Below are 14,595 nucleotides of genomic sequence, written 5' to 3'. Positions count from 1 at the left end.
ATTGTAAATATGGTGCTTATCTGACCTCCATTTGTGTTGTCTGAAAGATTCTACCCCATAATAAACACAGGACCAGCTCCAGGCTTGAGGCCACCCTTGGCAAAAGTACCTTCTTATGTCAGCGGGTCATGCGCTTATATACTGGCAGCAGGTGGCTGGGAGCTACCATCTGATTCCCCATAGTGCCCCAGGCTAGCATTTTAATTCTCCACAGTGTCTACAAACAACACTGCATCAAGGGCATTGTGTGAATTAAAATGGCAGCTCACTGACCTAGCCATCCAGTGCAGAGGAGAGTCAGGCCAGGTTTCACTGCTGATGGACCCTGCCAGACCAATGGGGCCTTGCCTGAGCATGCCTGGTAGTGATGCTGTAAAAAGTTGCAATTTCGGGACGTTGAGCAAATGGTTGTTGACAAACACACTCCACCTTCCACTCTTTTGATTTCCTTTGCAGCCACTGCTCCCCATATCAGCTGCTGTTGCTTGTAGGGGTTGAGAAGGGAGCTTCCCTCCATTGCCAAAGCTAATAGGCCAGCGCTTCCTTGCACTGAGATAAATCTTCAAATGTGCCTCCAGTTAAAAGAACACAGTGCAGAGTAACACATCTGAGTTTGGAAGTTGTTCAGTTCCACAGCATTTATGTCAATGGGGCGTGCATTGAAATGGCACTGAAATGGGCATCCCAGTGCAGGGGAATGACATCCTGAAAAGGATATGCATCTAAATGCTGATGCCATTGCTTGGGGACAGTGTTACTTTCAGCAACTCCCAATGAGAGATAGTGTCAGCCTAGTTACCTCTGCAATAGGGATATGTACCCTGATTCCTTTTGACAGTCCCCTTATAGACAGTTTTGCATCCTTTCACTGAGGGGTGTAAAACATTTCCAAAACGTGGGGAGGGGAGGTTCATTTAATAGGGGCAAATGTTCCTAAAACACACCTCCCATTTCAGCTCAGCACTACCACTAGGTTTTGGAATTCCCTTCCTAGGGAGGTAAGAATGACCCCCTCTTTGCAGTCGCCAACAAGCAAAGACCTTCCTATTCCAACAAGCCTTTGGAATTGAAGGCTGAGGATAGGGCGTGAAGGGTGCTGCATTGCTAATGTCTATTATATCATTTTTAAACTAGTCTGAACTCTTTTAGCTATATGTGTGTATGGTTTTAATACTGGAAATAGTTTAATCTTATTTTCATGTAGACTTTGTATGTTTTTAATTATATGTATTTTTGATCTGCAAGCCGCCATGAGTTCCAGTTTTGGAAAAAGGGCGGGGTATAAATAAAGATAATAATAATAGTGGTGCTGTGCAAAAAAACTTTTTACTTATTTTCTGACCATCTATAGAGTGGTTTGGAGCAAATGAAAACTCCAAGAACACATGAGGGGAAAAATAATTTTCTCCCCAAATCCTCAACGGGGTTCGGGCTGCCACTTGCCGAGAGCATACAGATGGCTGTTCCTTGCTTTTTTTAAAAAAAGGAAAACACTTTAAAATGAGAGTCCTGTGCCATGTTGTGTCTTCCCAGCACTATAGGCAATGCAAGTGCTGGGAAATAGCAAATAAGGCCTGGTGGTATTGAGAGTGCTGTGGGACCCTTGTTTCAACTTTTTTTTTTCTTAAAAAGAAGACAAATCACTGCAGCCACCTCATATGCTTAAGGCAGCCTTTCCCAACCAGTGTGCCTCCAGAAGTTGTTGGACCACAACTCCCATCAGCCTCAGCCAGCATTGCCAATGGCTGAGGCTGATGGGAGTTGTGGTCCAACAACATCTGGAGGCACACCGGTTGGGAAAGGCTGGCTTAAGGTAAGCATCACCCACCCCCCTTGATGAATTCAGAGAAAATTCTTCACCCCTGAAAAATCAAGAGACTGTCGCATGAATAAACCATGTGGGTGGGATGTGTTCAGAAAACTTAGAGGAGGATTTTGGGGCACAACGCAAATGTGTATTCTGAACTTAAAGTCATATGTCACAGAAGGAGATAGGGGCATGTAACAACAGAACCTTTGATTGGCCAACTGTATGAAGATTCTGTATTGGCTTGGCTGATTTAGCCAGGGTGTAGCTTTCCGGCCTAGTCTGGGCAGCAGAATAATACTGTACCATCTACTTGGTGCACTTTCAGCAACAGGTCTCAGGGACCTGGGCTGGAGAAGAAACCCTCTCAGTCAGGTATAGATTTTATTACAGTTACGGTACATCTTGGCCCCTGACAACATGCACTGTGAATGCTTCTGTGTAGCTCAATGAGCTTTGGAAAATCAGAATTCTTGCTTTTCAGCTGTATTTGCCAGGTGCTATGCAGTGTATTGTGGAGCCAGTAAGATGAAGTGGCTGGAGTGCTGTACTAGGATCCAGAAGATCCAAGTTCAAATTTGTGTTTAGACATAAACCTGGGTGACTTCAGGCCAGTCATCTCTCTGCCTAACCTACCTCACAGAGATGTTGTGAAGTGGGGAGGGGGGAAGAATTATGTATGGCGTCCTAAGCTCCTTGGAGAAAAGGCAAGGTATAAACAAACATTTTTTTAAAGCCCAGTTGGTCATGAACTGCTTCCTGCCTGTTTCTTCTCATCCTGTGTGTGTTTGCACTTATGCTTTCAAACAGCAGTATTTTTCTTCAGTAGTAAAATATTTCTGTCAATGTCCACACTGCCAAGTCAATAGTTTGCAGTGCAAATAGCACAGAAGTGAAATACTTTACTGCTGACATTACTGCTGGTGTCAACTACTGCTGATCAAAAGTGGAGGTGCAACCCCCCACTTCTCATTAGAGACAATAATGCTGCAATTTTTGCATTTACCTGGGAGTAAGCCCCAATTCATCATAGTGGGAATGAACAAGCCTGTGGCAGAGCACATGCTTTGTATGCAATTTCCCGCATCTCCAGGTGGGACTGGGAAATACCCTTCTCTGAAACTCAGGAGATCAATTACCAGTCACTATGTCAGCTGAGGGAAACCTGTTGCCTTCCAGAACTACAGCTCCCATCAGCTCCAGCAAACATGGCCAATGGCCAGGATGATGGGAGTTGTAGTTCAGGAACATCTGAATGGCCAAAGGTTCCCCATACCTACACTATGTAGACAGTACTGAGCTAGATTGGCCCATGATTTGACTGTATGAAGGAGCTTTCTATGTTTCTTATGCATAGGATTTTGCTGCAAAGAAATTTAAATAATCTAGAGGGGAAAAAGAAATTGCAACAGTGGAACAATATGCATTTAATGTCTCTCTTACTATTTTCAGAAATATGTCCAACTTCGAGGTGTCCTCCTCTCAGACGATCAGTTCCCCACAGCGGTCTAAGCGAGTAAAGGAGAACACCCCCCCTCGCTGTGCCATGGTGCACAACAGCCCTGCCTGTAGCACCTCTGTCACATGCGGGTGGGGTGATGGGGCTTCCAGTACTACACGGGAGCGGCAGCGGCAGACGATAGTCATCCCTGACACACCCAGCCCTGCAGTCAGTGTTATCACTATCAGCAGCGACACTGATGAGGAGGAAGAGCAGAAACACCCACCCCCCAGGTAAGGATGCACGGTGTATGTTTACTGGAGTGTGTGAGCATAGTGTGTATACATGTGGGTCTGTGTGAGAGAGAGAAAATGAAAGTTTTAGAATTCTGGTCCCTGTAACAATGCATCAGCAGGCACTCTTATTCACTGTCCCAGTCTTCCAAGAGCGAGTCTTTAATGATGGAATGGAGAGGGGGCAAAATAAAGGTTAGGCTCAATCTTTCTTTGCACAAGGACAGTGAAACCTTTATTATTATTGTTGTTGTTGTTGTTGTTATTAAAGGGTAGAGAACTTCATAGCTAGGCATGCTCATACTGGACTCCAAAGCAATTTCACTGATCTGTACTAGCTGTGAAATACCCATGAACCTGTCCTGTACCAAACATATTTCATAGGCTAACTATATCCTTAGTGAAACACGTCAATTGCCAACATGCATTCATTTATTTAAGGTATTTTTTTAACCCTGCTCTTCAGCCAAAAAAAGCTCCCAGAGCTGCTTACAGTGATCAGCAATAAGATGGCCTCTGCATTCAGGCTTGCAATATAAAGGACATAACAGAAAAGGAAAAGGGATTGAGAGGAAGGAGGTAAATGCGAAAGTCAAACATTGACTTTTAGCCAATGTGTGCATTTGCAAGGACTTTATAAGGGTTCTTTCTGGTAAGGAAGTGGGAAGTGAGCTCCCTGCAGCTGCTCCTTCTCTGGCTACTGGATGGGGCCAGGTTGGTCTCCTCTTTGCCCTGATGGTCTTCCTGGGATATGAAATGTGTTGCACAGACTCAGTTTCGTATCTGAATGGGAAAAGGCACCAAATACAATAGAAAGTAGTGGCCAAGATTAAGCCAGTAAAGAAGCTTAAGCTTCTTCATCTAGTGATCTGTTGCAAGGCATAGTGGCTCCCATGTGCACTAGCTTTCCCCTGCTAATCTTGAGTATATATTATTTGTATGTATTCCAGTCAGTCTTGTGCAGTGACTGAAATGTTGGACTACGAGCAAGGACACATGAGTTCAGATCACATTTAAGTCACTAACCTGCCTCACATGGTTGTTGTGAGAATGAGAGGAGGAATTTGTGTACACCATCCTAAGCTCCTTGGGGGAAGGATAAAATAAAAATGTGAAATAATAGTACTAATCAATAAATATATAGGAGCTTGCATCCAAGAAATGCATATATTTATAATAGTGCACACAGGTCACTGGATTAGCGCCATGAGGTTATTACATTTTTGTAAGATTTTATTTGGTATCTATAATTGGCTATAGATACAGCCTCCTGCTTCATGCATTTGGAGTTCCTCAAAATCAGATAGATGAACAAACAACCCTATTATGGAGAGTTCCATTATTTTGAAAAACTAATGCTCCAAAAATCTAATTATTCATATTCAGTTAACATTTAGTTATGGCAATATCTTAAAGATTCTATATTTGAGCTTAGACTGTTTGTACCAAGACAGTACAAAGTGCTGGATGGCGCTGAAGAATTGTACTGAGAGGGAATTAGCTATTGGCTCTTTCTCTCTCTCTCCCTCCCCCCTCCCCGCAATTCCCCAATTTGCTCCAGAAATTACCCAAAGTTACTGTATTAATGTCTTAGACTTACTGTGGGTGCCTGGAAAATTAATTCAGCCTCCAGTTGGGATCCATATCAGGCCTTTAGATCCCTGGCTTGCAACAATGTCAAGCATACCAAATGTTGCTGCAGGCACTCAGAAGTCTTAATTTAGGTTTCATAATGATGATGTTCACATGGCTTCGTTTCTTCCATGTCAGCAATTTTTTAAAATTATAAATAAGGATGCAGACAAATGCCATGCAATATGGGAGGAATTTCTCATATTGAAATAAAATGTTAATATACAATATCTATTCCTGTCCCTGTATTTTCCTAATATAGAGGCTTTTCTTGGGCTGCAATCCTAAGGATACTTGTCAGAAAGAAAGTCCCATTGAATTTTGTGGGGTATACTTCCATATAAACAGGTTTAGGATCAAGCTGTAAAAGAAAATGGTCCAGTTAATAGTTGATGGTTTAACAACATGAATATGGAGATTGCTTCTGTTTCACTCCTCCCCTTGTGCAAGTGGGAGCAACAAACCACAATCCCTGGCTTAGTGTTATGTCTGAAGGGGAGATCGTGGCTTGTTCCACTCAAACAAACTATGATTGGTAAGCCAAGAACAAACACTGGACTGATGTCATGGTTTGTCTGAAGTGAATTAACCCATGATTCCCAGTTAAGATGTAATGCTAAGCTAGGGATGATGGCTTGTTGCTTCCTCTTGCACTAGGAGAAGAGCAAAGCGGGAGCCATCTGCTTATGCATGCTAAACTATTAAATATGGTTTATTATATATTTATTTTATTGTTGCATTTATATTTCACCTTTCCTCCAAGGAGCTCAAGCTGGTGTACATTTTTCTCCCTGTCTCCATTTTTATTCTCACAACAACCCTGTAAGGTAGGTTAAGCTGAGAGCCAGTGACTGGCCCAAGGGAAATCTTATATATGTTTTATTTGGAAGTAAATCCCATTATGTTCAGTAGAGGTTACTCATAGGTAAGTGTGCACAGGTTTGTGTGCACACTTACGTGGGAATAAATCCATTGAATTCAGTGGAACTTGCTTCTGAGTAAATGTGTAGGATCAGGCTGAAAGAGGTTGAATTTTAATCTATTTTTATGCATGCATTTTGTGTAATGCTTCTTAAATCAATAAACATTTTACACATATTGACAGTTCTCATGATTTGAGAAATGGTGGAGTGGTGACTTCCATTTAATAAGAAACCCAGGTGCCTTCAAGTTTAATGTAATGAAAGAGTGCCACCTAATGGAGACAATTGTGTGTGTTGAAGATCTTATTGAAGATCAGTAAGTTTATATCAAGATGAATGTGACAAGTTAGCAAAGTGCAGAGTTAAATTCTTGCCCAAATAAACCACCACTCAAATTCCAGCCATGCTTGTACTGAACATGAATGCTTTGGTGTCGTTAGAACTCTTGGATAGTCTGCCCTCATTGCACTTGCTGCTGAGGGACAAATCATCATATCAGATGATCTGACATTTTAAAATTTTTACATATAGTTAACTGTGTGGAGCCCCAAGCTGAAGCAGAGGAGGTCTGTGGAGAGGGTTAAATGCCCTTTCACTGTGCTGCTCTTCTGTTTAAAAATGACATACATGCACACATCACACCTGTTGTTTGCCCAGTGGGAAAAAATACTGGTGTCCCTATTCCCTCTTGGGCAAACAGCAGCTTTAGCCAGCGGTGATGGAGTTTTAAATCAGGAAAACTGTGGGGTGGGAAGTGTTAAAGACTCCCTCCTCCGGTGCCACTGTTTCAATCCAATTTGGAGACCACCTCATCTGTTTTTTAAATAAAAACAAAAGCATTAGGCGATCCAACTGTGGTGCTTCCACATAATTAGCCTTGAAAAGTATAGCGAGCTCGGCATCCTTTTAGATGACCACACAGGCACACAATAGCCACTAACTTGTGCTTGTGAGTGTACAGTCATTAACTTTGCAAGTCTTCATAGTCACAAACCTTTCAGGTTAGTTGTGTGCATTTGCCATGAAGTATAGGGTTCAGCTTTTGGCCTACCACCATAAACAACATTCTGTGATGGACAGAGGATATGACAAGGATATTGCATATGGCAGCAGAGGCAGGCAACTATCTTGGCATGGGCTGGGACTCAACAGGTATGGGCTTTTCCAGTGCTATATTCATAGCTCCATGTCCGTAATGTGTGAATAGGCTGTTAGTCTACAGTGTGCTGTGTGTGAAAACTCTGTATGTTATTCCTTCAGAAGAAAAATATTATATAACTTAGAATGGGAAATATGAAAATTAAATGTAGAGTTACTGCATAAACAGGACAGCAAGGTGTCTAATAGTAATTTTCTCATGATCTCTTGGAAATGAAGAGTAAACACACTTAACTATAGATATATTCTTCCCTGCCCTTTCAGTAGATGCATGAAATGATGATTCTAGATTTTTGTTTATTCATGTATTAAATGTATATCCTGTGTATTAACCCTAAGCAGAAAACATAATAATTAAATTGCAATTAAACAAAAATGAAATTCCGTTTAGAATTTCATGAAATTTAATTAAGAATGTAATAAACACAGTCCATAAAACAACAGCATCCAAGACTATAAATCCACTCACTTATGGCCCAAACACTCCTTGAAATAGACCATTTACTGCTGGAGGGAACTGTCATCTGCAACAAAAAAGCTGACTTTGAGAAAATGCCTTCATGATGGCTTCCCAGTTTGTTTTTAAGTTTTTAAGGGTACAACTACAAATAATTCCCTGGTCTAAAAGACTGATGCGAAGGACTCTCCCAACAACCCTGCAAGGTGGACTGCATGCAATGCTCCTTCTGGCCTAAGCCTTGTTTTGGCATTGCAATAGAAAGGAACCTCCAAAAGCTGCGCATTAAACCTGGGACTACTGCCAGCCAAATCCACTGCCAGCCAAATTTCACCATCTCCACTGAGCGTGTTTCAACCAACTTTCTCTTCTCTCTCCTTGAACCCAAGTGTAGTGTAGAGGAACAGTTTGATGCAGAGGTGAGGAACCTGTGGTCCTCCAGTTGTTGGACTTCAGCATAAGAAGAGCCCTGCTAGACCAGACAAAAGGTCCATCTCATCCAGCACTCTGTTCTCACAATGGCCAACCAGATGCTGATGGGAAGCCTATAAGAGGACAGAGATGATGGGAGTTGGGAGTCCAACAGCCTCTAGAGTGCCACAGGTTCTCCTGGCATAGCACATAGGTAGGACAAATCTTTTGGGCCATGCAAAATATTCAGGCGACTCCAGGCCCCAAATAATAAAGGTTTATTACATTTTGGCATAAGGTACTGGGAGAAATAAGTAGCAACAGGAAGGAAATAACACTTCTCTAAATAAGCTATCCTGATACAATTCTTAAGAGAGATTCAGTAATTTAGAGACAGAATCATCAGCTTGCTTGCAGGGTTGCAAGGGTTCCTTCCTTAATGTTTGATGAGAGAAAAGTAATACAAGAAAAGGCCTTGTTTTATCTCTGGAAATTCAGGAGAGGAGCTAGCAGGGGGAATCAAACCCACCAATCAGAGTGGACAAATGTCTGGGCCTTTGAATGGCTTCTCTGACAGCATGGCAAGTCAACACATAAGCAGCAGATTTGTGATTAGCACCTTTTCAATCTAGGTAAGTGAAATCAGCAGATGATTAGTTAGGGAATATGTTAGACAGAAGGTGCGTGTGTTTGGAGGTGCTTTTTGTAAGGTTGGAGGTATGCTTTGTATGGAGAGAGAAGTCATAGAACGGAGGTCTTTGCTGCTGGGGCCAGGTGGAAAGATTCTTAAATAATCACGTGTAGTTGGCTCAGTGTCTTCATATTTGGGAAGGGTTTGTACTAGGCCCACACAACTTGTGACTCACAAAGTCAAACAAAGCCCAGCAGTTGTGAATGGTGGCTCACCAAGGATTTGATTAGGGTGCCCATTTATACATCACCAAAAAGAGGGAATTATTATTAGTTTTATTATTAGTATTATATTTATTGCCCACCTTTCACCAGCAGGTCCAATGCATCACTACAGATGCATTACACAAAAGAGAGCATAGATTTGCACAAAAATTGCACATGCTAATTTATATGTATATATGCAAATTTTAAAATAATTGTTGTTATTGTTATGTGCCTTCAAGTCGATTACGATTTATGGCGACCCTATGAATCTGTGACCTCCAAGAGCATCTGTCATGAACCACCCCATTCAGATCTTGTAAATTCAGGTCCGTGGCTTCCTTTATGGAATCAAGCCATCTCTTGTTTGGTCTTCCTCTTTTTCTACTTTCTTCTGTTTTTCCCAGCATTATTGACTTTTCTAGTTAATCACGTCTTCTCATTATGTGTCTAGAGTATGATAACCTCAGTTTCATCATTTTAGCTTCTAGCGTCAGTTCTGGTTTAATTTGTTCTAACACCCAATTATTTGTCTTTTTTGCAGTCCATGGTATGCACAAAGCTCTCCTCCAACACCACATTTCAAATGAGTTGATTTTTCTCTTATCCCCTTTTTTCACTGTCCAACGTTCACATCCATATATAGAGATTGGAAATACCATACCATACAATAATTACCGTAATTTAAATAGAAAATACATTTCACTATAATGGGGAAGACTGTGACCAGTGGCCTGTGTATCTCCTCAATCTGAGATCTAAGTGCTAAGGGCTGTATCCAGCATTCTCTGTCTGCCAACACAAGGCCTTTTGCATTACCAGGCAGGTAAACTTTAATATTGCACAACAGAGAAATCTAATGCAACAGTTGTGCTAGCAGAAACTTGTTGTGCAACATATTGTGCATATTGTGCAACAAAGTTACCGGCAACTTGCTTATGTGTTCTCTTGTGTAACAACATTTTGCTCGTGCAAAACATCTCCCCAGCAGAAAAAGTATATCGCTAAGTGACTAAGTTAGGGCTCCTTTAGTGGTTGATTGGCAGCTTCAAGGCCCCTGCTGCTCTCCTTCTTCTGGTTCTCTATCTTTATGCTGGACTTGGACCAGACAGCCCTTCAATCGAGGACTCTTTCAAATAGAGAGTTGTCTTCTATTAAATAGGACAGACATCCACCCTAGGTTTGATAAACCACTTGTCTTCATTGCCTGTTTGGGACCGCACAAGCAGTGGAAGGTGTTTTCAAACTACATGGCTGTTGAGCTGTATTTGTCTTGGTGGGGTCACAAGTTGTGCAAGCCTTGTTATATACTTGCCTGCTTCTGAGAAAGATACAGATATCCCAGCCAGGTGCCAACTTCATTTCTGACAGCACAGATAAACAGGCACAGAGGTAGACATTCATCATTCTGGTCACACAGTGGACCTCACCAATTGCAGCTAGGCTCTCATCTGACATCTTTCTGCATATTCTTCTTGAGATATGACTTCAGACTTAGTTAGATATTTCTGAGACTGTAAGAAGTGCTAATGGTAGAAGCTAATCATGTAAATATAGAACAGACATAGGCCACATGATATTGGGAAAGCATAAATCCTTGATGTAAGCAAGAGAGAGAATGTTAGTGAGTGAATGACATGCAGGGGTGGGCCAGCAATAATCACTGTTTCACTGGGTAGGTTAGGTAGAGTATAATTTCACATGCTACCAGTTCTAGCATAGGAGAACGTGGAGTGGAATGGAGAAGTGATTGAAAGGAAGGGAGGTCAGGAAGTGTTCTTCATGACTTTTAAATTTGCAAGCAAAAAGAAAACCTGAAAACAAAGCATTAATGCAGCTGTTTAAAAGACTTTATGCTGAAAAGGAAGACCCAGTTGCAGTAATGAGATTCTTTTTCCTGTGCTATGCTTTAAAGTAGGAGCCACTTCACACATTATATTTTTAGGTATGCACTTCATATGTTTTGGGTTGTATCCAGTGTTGCGCAAATGGAAGGCAGCTCATGCAATCAATCTTTCCCCTCCTCTTTCTGCACCTGCAGCCCCTCCCAGGCCTCTCCAGAGGATCTGGGGGATCTCCCACACTTTGCAGGATGCATCATACAGGGCTGTCATGTGAGAGGGCAATAATCTGAAATCAGATGGAAGACTCTTGCACTATTTGTGTAGCTCAAATCCATGAATTTTCTCCTGTGACCAGCTATTTCCATGGGTTATGCAGACTCAATGATATCTGCACTGGCCGTGTGGCCACACAGGAAAGCTTAAGATACACGGTTAGTTAAGGATGTGTTTCACTTTTGCAAGGCTTTTGTTTATCATACTTGGCATTAATCTTTTCAGAGGAAAACCAGTTATTTCCGTATGTGTGCAGCATCTTAATACAATAGACACAGAATGCTCCTAGCACAATAACAAAAACCATCATGATATAATTTCTCCTTGCTGTACCATTAGTCTCCAAGTAGAGGGTTTGGCTCATGTGTCAAGCTGGAGCAAGGTGCACCGTTTTTATGATTTCTTTTTAATAGGACAGGAAAGAAAGCAGAAAGATGGAGGAGGAGAATGGGGAAAGACGAGAAGAAATTGGGGGGAAAGAGAGAGAGAAGCAGAAGGACAGACATCTAACAACAACAAAAACAGAAAGTGGGCCCCATGTAGCAGGTTTCGGTTTGAGGTCGGTTTTGGGTCTGAAAAGGCTGCAGAATACTGTGCTACTGAGTCAATATTACTCTAATAACTAATGGGATCAAAAGTCAAGATGTTCCTCTTCCCCTGGCTTTTGAGGGAGTATGATAATTCTGTTCATTGGTGTTTCTGTTGTGATTTATTTATTTATTTATTTATTGGAATTGTGGCTTTATTATTAAACTTGAGAGTTGTTTTTTCATGGTGCATGTAAGCTGCCTAGACACGTTATGTATTATGCATCAAGTAAATCCAATAAATAAATAATGTAATACAGATTGGTTATCAGTGCCTCACATTACTTAGGCACAAAAAGCAACAACAAAACTTCAGCAGCTTGCCTCATAGGATAAACCATTTGAAAGGGAGCCCTTGAAGATGTATTCAGTTTGTTAATCTTTGATGTGCTACAAGTCTCTTGGAAGTTTTTGCTGCAACAGACCAACAGCTCCCTCTAGGAGTTGTTTTACAACATTAGGGAGCTGGAACAATCCAATTGGTTGGCAAAGTTATTTTTAATAACTGCTTCTCTGGTGACTGACCAAATCAGGGCTGTGGAGTCAGAGTCATGGAGTCAGAGTCGGGAGCAATTTTGGGTGGAGTCGGAGTTGGAGTCAGTAGAAATGTACTGACTCCAATTCCGACTCCGACTCCTTCATAAATGGCAAATGTATATTAACTAGTAATAACAAATTTACTGTAGTAAAATGGTAGCACAAGGCATTTCATCACCAGCATGTGAATCCAGAGCTTGGAAAAGTTACTTTTTTAAGCTACAACTCCCATCAACCCCAGGGATTGGGCTCGTGGGAGTTGTAGTTCAAAAAAGTAACTTTTCCAAGCTCTGGATGCACATGCTGGTGATGAAATGCCTTGTGCTACCATTTTACTACAGTAAATTTGTTATTACTAGTTAATATACATTTGCCATTTATGAAGGAGTCGGACAGTAGAAAAATAGAGGAGTCGGAGTCGAAGGTCTGGTGTACTGACTCCACAGCCCTGGACCAAATGAACAATCAAGGTAACCCCAGTAATGCTGGTAACTCCAGTAAGTTTCTCTGGTAACCCCAGTAATGCTGAGATTGCTGCCTTTGATGTAGCAACATTTATAGATCTAAAGTGGTTCAGCAGTCATTCTCTCATCCCAAGGAACCCTGGGAATTGCAGTTTTGTAACACAAGTGTGTTGATGATCTCATAGAGAGAGAATTCTGCACACCCTTCCCAAACTACAGTTCCCAGGATTCCCGGAATAAATCATACTGTTAAACTTGTATAAAACCAATATACATTTGTAGTGTGAGCCCCACCTTCCTTGGGGCTACTTAAGGTCCATGCCTCCTGAGGGAAGACAGAACCATCACAGACAATCAACGGCCTGAGAAAATTGTTGGGCCAGCTCCATTCCCTCCTTCCGCGAGCGTACTTAAGACCTGTGTGCCTGAAGGGGAGGCAGAAGCCAGGAAGCCCAGGACAGAGAGCTACTGCCTTCATCTCCAGAAATCAGCCTGAGAACATTTTGTATCAGTTGTTACTATCTTAAGTTGTAAACTGTTTGGGGTGCCTTGGCAGAAAGGTGGTATAGAAATGCAAAAAATAAATAACTAAAAGTCTGTGGATAGGCCTATTCAACAGAAATGCCCCTTATCTTGAACAAACTTTTTGGGGAAAAAATCAGATGAAGCCATTTAGGAACAGCAAAAGGCATGGAATGAAACAAAAAGTTAGCACTGAAGAGATTCGGGAAAACCCTGTTTGGATTCTATACAGTGTTTGCCTCCTTGTGAGATGGTTTCCGCCAACATGTCTAATTGCTGATGTCTTTATACATGATCCATTTCTTGCAGTCATTTTACAAAAATTACAGTTGCCATAACAACATAATGCAATCAGCAAAACATAGCTGCTGAGTTCTGTAGTCAAGCTTGTGCGCTGTCGAGGAGATGAACCATTTGAACACATTTCGCCCACTCTCTCAACTAGGTGGAGAGTGTTATGTGGGAAATCTGAGGTGTCATTAGGTACAAATAGTAGCATGAATCCCACCAGGGCGACACATTTTGTTTAATGAACTTCTGGCACGACACGAGGGACGTTGATATTCATTTCTTCTAATTTCCTTGAAATTATTATAGGCAGATTAACCTGAATAGCCCCTTGGTGTTTTTGAGTTCATACTAACTTAAGAAGAGATGTTATATGTTGTTGAATGTTGAAAGAGAAAATGGAGGATTCTACATCATAACACACTGAATTTAATAAATAAATAAATAAACATTTGGTCTACAACTGGGGTAGCCATCCTTGTGCTCTTCAGATGTTGTTGGGCTCCAACTCTCTTTGGCCCCAGCCAACATGGCCAATAGGTAGTGATGATGGGCGTTGTAGAGCAACAGCATTTGGAAGGTACCACATTGGTTATCTCGGGTCTAAGAGACATTCTTATTTTTAAATTATATTTATAATGAAAATGTTCTAAGATATATTTGATACAACCTATATAGACTGAGCTGCATTGTATAAACTGAATTAGTGAAGTGTGGGTGGGATTTCCCAGATGTTCACACCACATGATTCCTAACAGGGTCCAAATGCATGTCTACATATTTTACTTCAGCTAGTCATGTGGAGAGGCAATTAGCTTCATCACTGAAGTTCTGGTCTATTCAGTGGCTGGAAATTATGATTACACCACATCCCAACCTGCCATCCCATGCACACATCAGGTGGCCAAAAAGTTATAAATCATTTAAAAATAAAAGTTACCTTTCTAACCTATGAGGACATGAAGATTTTCTTGAAGGTGTGTGAGCAATGCATGGGGGAATAACAACAGCAAAAACTTAATCTTCCAGCTCTCTGATCACGTGAAGGTGCTTTCTTGACCCGA

General features: G+C 41.5%; 1 protein-coding gene across 2 annotated transcripts in view; it reads left to right on the top strand.

The window, feature by feature from the left end:
• The window catches only part of HIPK2 (homeodomain interacting protein kinase 2), a 294,723-nt gene that overhangs the window by 263,676 nt on the left and 16,452 nt on the right, over window positions 1-14,595 (top strand). For both annotated transcript variants that reach the window (XM_061638828.1, XM_061638827.1), the window contains exon 12: window positions 3,260-3,541. In XM_061638828.1, the coding sequence (XP_061494812.1) occupies window positions 3,260-3,541 (282 nt within the window). The remainder of the gene's footprint in view (window positions 1-3,259; window positions 3,542-14,595) is intronic.

The sequence above is a fragment of the Rhineura floridana genome, chromosome 8 (assembly GCF_030035675.1).
Source record: "Rhineura floridana isolate rRhiFlo1 chromosome 8, rRhiFlo1.hap2, whole genome shotgun sequence".
NCBI lineage: Eukaryota > Metazoa > Chordata > Lepidosauria > Squamata > Rhineuridae > Rhineura > Rhineura floridana.
The sequence above is the reverse complement of the archived record's forward strand: the minus strand, read 5'-3'. Positions and strand labels throughout refer to the sequence as shown.